The sequence below is a fragment of the Manacus candei genome, unplaced genomic scaffold (assembly GCF_025592945.1).
Source record: "Manacus candei isolate 608988 ecotype Guabito, Panama unplaced genomic scaffold, ASM2559294v1 h1tg000051l, whole genome shotgun sequence".
NCBI lineage: Eukaryota > Metazoa > Chordata > Aves > Passeriformes > Pipridae > Manacus > Manacus candei.
The window spans coordinates 4,434,641-4,444,413 of record NW_026138099.1 but is presented as its reverse complement, the minus strand read 5'-3'; the positions used below and the strand labels follow the sequence as shown (position 1 = coordinate 4,444,413).

The 9,773-nt window shown below is 38.9% G+C and overlaps 1 protein-coding gene across 3 annotated transcripts in view; it reads right to left on the bottom strand.

The window, feature by feature from the left end:
* Nucleotides 1–359: 359 nt before the first annotated feature.
* SLC24A2 (solute carrier family 24 member 2) overlaps nucleotides 360–9,773 on the bottom strand; it is a 114,727-nt gene continuing 105,313 nt past the window's right edge. For all 3 annotated transcript variants that reach the window (XM_051801423.1, XM_051801426.1, XM_051801425.1), the window contains 2 exons: nucleotides 9,444–9,610; nucleotides 360–7,399 (listed from right to left, as the gene is read on the bottom strand). In XM_051801423.1, the coding sequence (XP_051657383.1) occupies nucleotides 7,150–7,399; nucleotides 9,444–9,610 (417 nt within the window). In that variant the 3' untranslated portion in view covers nucleotides 360–7,149. The remainder of the gene's footprint in view (nucleotides 7,400–9,443; nucleotides 9,611–9,773) is intronic.

Below are 9,773 nucleotides of genomic sequence, written 5' to 3'. Positions count from 1 at the left end.
GACTTGTGATCAAACATATCAGTAAAGAAATGTAAGGGAACTTGGCCCCAGACAGAACCACAGGGCTTCAGATATACACAGCTCCAGGAAGTTTGGATTCCCATTCGTCTGTATAAGAAAAATCCTTGTCTAACTAAATTTTAAACTCACTGAAACACAGATGTTTTCCTTACTCTGTGCATACACAGAAGGTAGCAGTGAAATGGCAAGAGGCAATTAGCACTGCTTGAACACTGATAATGATGAGTAGCACCGCAGATCATCATTCAACGCAGAGCAGGTAGTTAACATACTATTTTCAGAGCCCCAGCAAGTCCAAGACAATTAAGACAAAAGATACTGAGCAAAAGGACACACTCTTCAGTCTTTTTATTAGTGTTTATTGTTGTTATTGTTATTCACACTTAGACAACTCAATTACATAAAGTGATTTATATGAAGAGCTCTGTATTGTTATCATAAGGTGAGAAAGTGTACACACCACAGTGAAATATTCTGTAGATACAATGACGTAGGACCTTTGATAGAAGGGATTATTTCCAAGAGTCTATGTACAAATAAAGGTAACTTCCATACTATATACAAACTTATATTCACAGAGCATATACTGATTCAGAGATAAAAGAGTTTCATCTAGTGAATAATGATCCATACACATGAGAAAAACTGGAATTTTCAGGGCGTTGCCTGGACTTGCAAAATAAAAAGTACATGGCAATGTATTTTTTCTTTTAAAGTTTGAAATGAGTAAAGATGGGGGACTTCAGATTTTTCTTAAAATAAGTTGAAAATGAGAGACTATGGAGTATGAAAACTAAAAAGTGGAGTAAACAAGCTAAAAAAGCTGTATTAGAAAAATAGCATCTGATTGTCAGTTATAACACATTAGCATTTTCACATGACAATACAGTGTCCTGATCTTGCCATCTTAAGTGACAGAAATAATTTCAACTCACTTAAGTCAACTCCCCAGAGTCAGGATTGCAAAATTAGAACTGTGCAACAGAGATCTTGATAATGGAAATGAACACAAACCCAAGTGAAATCCTTGGCATTATGTGATTTTAACGGGGGATTAAATGAAACAGTTGATTTTTCTTGGATAATCTGACTCTGAAAACTTCTGGAAAAAGTGATAGAATTAACTCATCTCTTATAAATGTACTAAAACATAAGGAACTTCCTTTACTGTGATCTCAGTGGGAGAAAACATTGGAGTAATAGAATGATTTAATTGTTTCATTGGGCCTGACTTTTTCCTGGGGTGAACAAGCATGGCAGGACTGATTTCCTGCTGCAAAGGTAGTGTGCAGCATTTTGTACAGCCCCACAGGAAAACTCAAGAGTATGAGGAGCAAACTCCCCCTGACTTACTCACAGCTTCACTAAGGCAAAACCAGATCCTGCTTTACTGTACATTTATTTGTCAGTATTTTACATTAGACCTTAAACAGAGACATGAAATTGATTCTTTACTTTAAAATTAATGATCCCCTTATTTAGAAAGCCCATACTAGTCTTCTGGGTTTTTTATGGCTTCTTTTTGCATTAAGACAACTATGTGACATAAAATAAAAATAAAAAAAATAGTAAAGTGCAAGATCTTTAAAAATGTGTACAAATTTCTTTGTTGGGGTTGGTTTTGTCTTTGATGAGTGGTAAATTTACAATAAATCTACATGAATGTACAGTACATTTACCAGTCTTGAATTACTCAATCCTGTCCTGTGCCACTTCACTTATGGCTCACGTGGGAACGATGTGGCCAAGTGTGTGTCTGGTCTACCCACACTCCAAGTGGTTATGTGGCTTCTAGGCTGGGGCTGACCTGCACCTGGCTGGCTGGAGCATGGGCTCAGCGCCATGCTAATGTGATTACATGGCTTCTGGAGAATATATGGCTTGCATCCAGTCAGGCAGGCGCATCGACATGGGAAAGCGCAAACTAGCTGCACCCATCCAAGCAGACAAGTCCTGAGATGCCATACACTGACCTCTAGCAACACACAGCAGATCTACAGGATGACTTGTCTGAACTATGGAACTGTGATCCATAAATGAATTTTGTATCTGATGGCTACACTGAATTGTGTAATTTCAATTTGGAAGTTAGTCTCCCCAGTCCCAGTGGAAATACTGATATTCCTGTAACTGATGGCAACAGACCTAAGAAGGGTAATTTTAACATCAACCAAGAATGAAACCCATTCCTGTTGGAGGACTGGAGCAGGACTCCTTTCTATACTGTTGAGTGCACTTTCTGCAAGTACTTTTCCTGGTACAAACTCTTCAATTTCACTTTCCAGGAATAGGAGGAAGACGAGAATCAGCTGCTCAAACTATGACTCTTTCTCAGATAGTTGTGTCATTGTATTTTACAAGAGGTAAAATTGTTTCCAAGAATACAAGTGAATGCAATTTTTCTCTTTGTACACAGCTCCCAGGACAATTAGGTTTGTTAGGCAACTGCATTTGTGAAGTATGGGATCCTAAGATAAATGTCTCTATCTTGTCCAGGTTAATGGTAGAAATCTGTATTTTGTTGGGCCAGTTGTTGGAGAAGGGATTATTTCTTTGTTATAAAACCATCTGATACAGACTCATACTTGATTCAGAACAAAAGTTATATGGACCATAAGATGCTATTTTAAGGAATTACTGCTGAAAGAATACTAATTAGAAAACACTGTATATCCCCTTTTTTGCAAAATACATAATGAAGTAAAAGACAACCAGAGAAATAATCCCTTAAAAAACACCCAAACATTAATAATATTTCTAAGCATCTATTTTTTCACTGTACTCAGATTAGCTACATGTTTAACTTACCGCTTTGTGGACCTTCATATCCACACACAACAGTACCATGAGTGACAGTGACCATAAACTACTTCGAAGTAGTATATGTGGAAATTACATGGTAGGTTCACTGCCGTTACAAACATTAAATGACATCTAGATAAGATTCCTTGTCACCCGCTGTGTTTTATGCTTCATGAAGTTTATGTTGTCAGCCACATCAATTGGATACATAAGCAGAAGCATACAGACACAAGAGCCTGTTTGCACTACAAGAAAGCACTAGCTTTCAGTAAAAAAGTTAATTTAGAAACCACAGAGCTTTGCTGAAAGATTTTTGCATGTCTACGTGTAGTTCATGAGGAGAACATCCTCATACCACACTTTCAATCACACTTTTATAGCATTTACCCTACAGATGTGACCAGGGTGGCTTCTGCAGAGGGAAGGCAGCTTTTTCTTTTTTTTATTTGTGTGTGTGTGTGTGTGTGTGAGTGAGTGAGTGTAAAACAGAGAACTGTTGTAGGATTCCAATGGTATTTTGTACCAGTGGGGTCCATTCTCGTATTTAATTCCAATGAAGTTAGTGCAGAAAACCTTTACAATATGTTACAATCTGAACCATGATCCTACTCAAATACTACTGGAAATCCTTTCCAAAAATCACATCCAGTACTGGTTCTGTTCAGAGATAATGGTGCCACAGAGAGTTGGCTATTTAATCTGAAGTTGCATTCTTACCTTACTTACTGTGTTGCCAAGCTAGAACAGGATCCTTATAATAACACCAATTTTTCTCTTAATTATTGATTTATTCTTGATAAGGATTATGCAGACAGCAACATCAATTGAATAAGTGAGCACAGGCATACAGGCAGGTGGAAGAGGCTTCAACACCAAAGAACTCACTGTAGAATTTGGGCAGTGTGCAGAACCAGATCCCTAGTGAAATCATTTAGAACTCTGAAGAAAATAGAAACTGAATTTTGACTTCTAGGTGTGCAATGCTGAGAAATGTTCATGATCTCACAGTGAAATAATTATGAACAATGAGAAACACTTAATGCTGGGAAATTTGCTGCCACTGTAAAATAGGAGTGTCGTAACAGGTGGTGTGCATTTCTGGCAGCACTGAGCCTGGACAGCTCATGGACATCCAGTCATTGTGTTGCAGCAGCTCTTGGCTGTTCACTCAGCATTCCAGCTGAAGATTGAACACCTCCTGCACAGGATAAGGGAGTAAGCCTCTCTCTCCATCCCCTTCCTCTCTTTTCTCTACCAGCCAGCACAGCTGTTGTTTTGTTATCAGAGCACACTGGCATGCAAGTATCTTTAAACATTTTACCACAGCAGCAGAAAGCTGCCTTTGTAAGTGGAACCATCTTTCACAGCCTGTTTCCATAGAAAGCACCACACAACTGAAATCTGTCCTATTACCTCTGGAGCTGAGCAACCACTGACTGTGCTGCCCAACAGATGCAAGGCAGTGGGAGCCATGAGGTGTCTTATTCTGGAGGGGAAAAACTTATTTTTAATACCTTGCAAGATAAATATGTTGATAGAGACAAGCAGAAATGGGAAAGAAATGAGATAAATGAGATACATTTTAAGACAGTATACAACTGCCATTACAGGATACCAGTTCTTAACCCTATACATAAAAGTCTTCCTTTAAGTTGTTGATGCCTGTTGTGGACTGAAATATTCCCACTGTGTATAGCTTTCAATTAGTTACTCTCTTCTCCCTACCTGCCCCCACTCTGCAGAGTGCATCAGAGTGCTCTTACAGCTCTGAAGGTCAGGTAGGGCTTTTTCCTTTCCAGTATGGGAGTTGTTACACCATACTGGCATGCAGTAAAAAAAAAGAAAAAAAGAAAAGGGAAAGGAAGGGTAATGGAGTAATGTCCTGAACAGAGATCAGACTTCGGACTAGTTTCTTTATTTGAAATAAGTGATCAGTGAATCTGGATCAGTGAATCTGGGCATCTTAGTATTTTGTACACTCCCATATACACAGCCCACTCATGATCCTGCACACACTCCTTCAGATCACTCTCATTCTGCTCACTTGGGAAAGGATTGCCTGTTTTGAGCATTGTCATCAGAAATAAAAGCAATTGCTGACTCCCCTGGAATAGATTATACTGTGGAGTCAGCTCTGTATTTTGAGACACATGTTTCTTTTGAGCTCAGATATTGGTTTATAGATTTGCTTAAGCAAGGTTGCTGTTCCTGTCAGTAGAGGGCACCGCAGGTATGTAAATACACCTACTTTCCATAGTGTACACTCCCAGGAACAAATGTTAAAGAGGTGGGTAGCACTATCGTTAAGACAGGTAAGGATTCTGGACCAATGAAGGATCTTAAATACAACGACAAGTTTTTGCTCACAATGAGAGACGCTCACTCTAAAAAGCACTAAAAAAGCGAGAGACGTTGCAAATGTTTGGATAAGATTAAATACTGATTCTGCATGTAGGTCGGACTTAATACCTTAGGACAATATATGAGTAGCAGCCATTGTAACTCCTAGTTTCCTTCATTTTGTTCATTGTTATCTCACTTTTTTCTTCATGATATCACATAATATTAATATTCCTAATATGAACTTTGTACTTTTTTCTCTACCATTGTTTTCTGTCAAGTCCTGACTCGCTAACCATATACCATTACACACAAACACATATAACAGGAAAACAGTAAAGGACAAAGAGGATGAGTGAGAAACAAACAGCATGGAGCAGAGAAAAACTGACAAGACAAAATGTGCTGAGCCTTCTGTTACACAGTTGTGAGCATGGCATTGCCATTGTGAGCACAATGTGCATATAAAACAATGCTGAAACAGGTCACAGAAATGCACTGAATCTTCATGAACTCTAACTGCACAAAAGACTTGAACAAACAAATGATTATTTGAAATAATTTCTTAACACCCATTCCAGTCCTCCCATTTTTTAAAAAATCATCCAAACTACAAGGAAGATGAACATTAGTTGTTTTCTCCCTTCTTATTCTTTTGTTCTAGGTTTGGACCTTCTCCTTCCCTCAATATTTCAGTAAAAGGATGTTGCATTTTCACTCATTCCTGGGCTTCTTTAGACATTTACACTTCCAGCAATACCGAAGAATTTTCATGTAAGCTTCCTGCAGCTCCACTGTAATTAAATTGTGTTTCTCCTACCTAGTTTCAAGATTTATAACAGTAAATGTGAACTGCCCCAGCTTTGTACAACAGCTGGGGATCTCTTCCAGCAATAACTATATGTAGCTGTGAAGGTCCTTACACTCCAAGTATTAGTGAAAGCCTGTAAAATATATATTCACTTAGCAATTAGGCTACCACTTTTTAACTACTTACTTCTATTTTCTGTATAATATACTATGCCTAAGCAAATTAGCCTTTTTATTCTGGCATGAAAAGGCAAACTCATAACAGCATCTGAAAGCCATTGGTACTGTTAATATTGCTGCATTAGAAAAAATGGTGTGTTCACATAGCTGTATGATGTCACTGCATGCTGCATTGCTATTAGAGAAGAAAGAGTATCCCCATTCTGGTCTTTGCATGAGAATGCAATGAAAATCTGCACCAGTTACAAAATGGTCAGGCATCGTGGCTCCTTCAGTGCCAGAGACAAAGTTTCTGGAACCTGAAGAGTTTTGCAAGATGTAAAAAACCACCATTAGCATCCTGCTGATTGCCTTTACAGACCTGTGATGCAGATGATCAAAACACTGATGAATTCACTGGCTTTGCTGAAATCACATCATACAAATCCACCCATATGAAGAGACATACAAGCTCTTCCCCATCTGTGACTCGTACTCAGTGTACACTTTCCATTCAGGAGTTTCAGCAGATCATCAGAAAAATCCCATTACCAGGGTATGTGGGGGGTGGTGCCTCCACAAAGTTAGTATCAGTATTCTCCTTAGAAGAGGAGAGCCTTAAGAACTGAGCACACTGTGTGTCTGTGTATACGACTACAGAGAACCACAGGCTGAGGAGAAGCAGTAACTGTCGCTGTTTCCGTGCGTGCGTGGCGTGTCCAGTACTGGGCAGCGAGAATGTTGTGCAGCAAAGAAAACCTCAGTGCAGCTGAACTCAGCCCTTCATGTGTAACTGCACTGTCCAGCCGCAGTCATTCTTCAGCTCCTAGATCCACCCTTTGTGTAATTTTCTTTCTTTCACTCTTTTAAAATCAAGGAAGAGGAAATTTACAGATCTATGGGTTATTCTCAGTGAAGTTTTCCACTGTGGTTTTTTTTTGGTGTCTTGTTTTGGTACACATATTTCTTCTTTGATAAAGATGTATGTTCTGGGGGTTTTTTGTCGAGCACTTTCCACTAGATGGAGACAGGACACTGGATCACTTTGTCCTCCAGGAGGACACTGACAATCAGGAATACAAAATAAAGCCCAAACATGAGGAAACCCAGGATTTTATTCATCCTCCACTTGCAGGAAGCAATGGAGAGGATGACAAAGAGCAGCATGATGAAGAGGAGGACAATTGCACAGAACAGACCATTGCTGCTGACTGCCACTGGGGCAAAACTGTTAATCACAGCATACAGGAGCCATGGAAGAGGAAGGCTGTTAAGAAACAGAAAAAATAGTTTAAAAAATTACAGAAGACCAGAAAGAGGCACTAGAAAGTTTCTGGAGACAATTCAAAATACAACCAGAGGCTTCCTGCATAAAGTGAGGCAGGAAGAGTTTCAACTCTTCTAATATGTACATAAATCTAACCTGTCAACTTGCTCATAGTTCTTGGGGAGAACACATGGGATTTACAGTCCCCACTCTTCCACTAGTTACACTGGTGAACTGTATTTCCCTTGGCTGCAAATCAACCGGCATCCTATCTGTGAGCAGGAAGACCTCTTTCATTTGTTTCTGGATTTCACACCATCTGTGGGGGAAGCTATGCACACTCTCTTTCCAAGAGTATGCATGACAGGGGGATGGGTTACATAAAAACACGTCCTTGCCATGAAGAAATGGCACTTGCAAGACACTGTCCACAAAATTTGGTCCTTAAATGCCTGAAATTTGGCCCTTAAATCCACATTTACTCTGTAAACCTGTGTTCAAATGTGAACTTCAGTTGAACTTCAGCTTAATTTTTATTTTTGTGTTTGCTGTCATTGCATTTCTCATCTCTCAAACCACAGTATGAGGTAATATCCCTTTGAAAGATGTCAAGCTGAAATAAATATTTAAGACTGACTGGAGCTTAGCAGGCTTAGAAAGCATGAAGTGAGTTGTCAGAAGCTCACAACCTTAAAACTTCAAATAAGCTGCTCAAGAGAGAATAATTTATTAGAGCTGCAGTACTAACTACACCAGTCTACAGCTCAACTGTGCCATTTCTGTTGTAAATATACCAAGTCTAGCAGGCTGGTGCAGGACAAAACCATCTCTACTGGCAGGAAGAGGCTAAACATTTTTTTTTAAAGTTAAGAAAGCATTGCAAAAGAGAAAAGTTTTGTAATGCACCCTATGTACTCCAAGTTGGAGCACATGGTTTTCATATATTTTGCAGGTTTTCTGCATATAAATATTATTTCAAACACTTCATGCTTCTGGATTAATAGAAAAAAAGGAGCCCAGTTTTCCTATGTCTAAGGTACTGACACTTACAGATGAAGTAAAACAGACATTTACTATCTACTCCTACTTCAGGATCCCTTTTTGCACTGTGCAGTTGCTGGTATATTTTCAGCAGCAAAAGCCATGATCTCTTCTATGATTAGGCTGTTTGGCACTTTGATTATGACTAGATCTGCTCTTCTGTTTGAGTAATAGCAAGAAACAACCAAAGGCAGAGAAACTGACAGTATGGACATGATTCTCAGTACCTCTGTCCTCTAGTGTTAAAGATGGGAATGTGGCAATAAAGACAGAATATATCTGTGTACTCCCACACATTTTTCAAATACTGAGGCATAGATGACATTATTTCTGGACCTGATCTACCTTAGTCTCAAAGGATTTTGAATTCCAGTACCTCATGCCACACATCTTAGTGAATCAGTGAAGTGTAAATAGCAAATTTCAATCTCATGCAGCTTCACATTGTCAAGAGCTATATAAAGAGTGCTTTTTGTTAAGAAAGAATTGCTTTGTAATTTGGGACTTGCCAGGTATATATAAAAAAATAAATCACATGTCAACAGCAGCCTAAACAAGCTACTCAAAACAGTGACATTCCATTGTTATTACAGCAAACATGTTGAATACTGCAGAGGCAATGAATTGTTCCTGATCATCATTTGTAAAGAAAGCTCTAGTATAAGCAAAATGAATGGTAATGGAAAGCAAACAGCAATCTGACAAAAGCATAAAAAGCTTTGAAATTCCTTCTCGGAAAAATGCTCTTGCTCACTTTTTAAAATGCAATTCACTTGCCTAGGCACCTCTGGAATGTATCAAAGCGAGAATCGGGGAACAAATTAATAACAATTCTGTCATGCAAATGTCTATAAACTTCAGAGCACTTGCCACAGTAACATTCAGAGAATATTTGTATCACTCTCCTTTTTAAGGATTGCTGCTTGTGGGTGACACCATGGCAATGTTCTAACAACAAAAGACTTGTTTAAAATGGACACAATTTTCTTGCTGGAGGACTTACCCCACTGTGATGTCAAATATGTTGCTTCCAACAGAACTGGACACAGCCATGTCCCCCAGACCTTTGCGTGCTACAATAACACTGGTAATAAGGTCAGGAATGGATGTGCCAGCAGCAAGAATAGTCAATCCCATGATTTCTTCGCTAATACCAATTGTCTCTCCAACCTAAAAGGGTTTAAGGAAAAACAGAAAAAAAGTGTCCTGCAGTGAACAAACATTTTCTGCTGTAAACCTGTTTAATCAGGAATATTATCCTGGACTTGCCGACTATCTTGAAGAATACCCAGCAAGATTGAAGAAATACTCATTTTCACACGTCTCCACATGT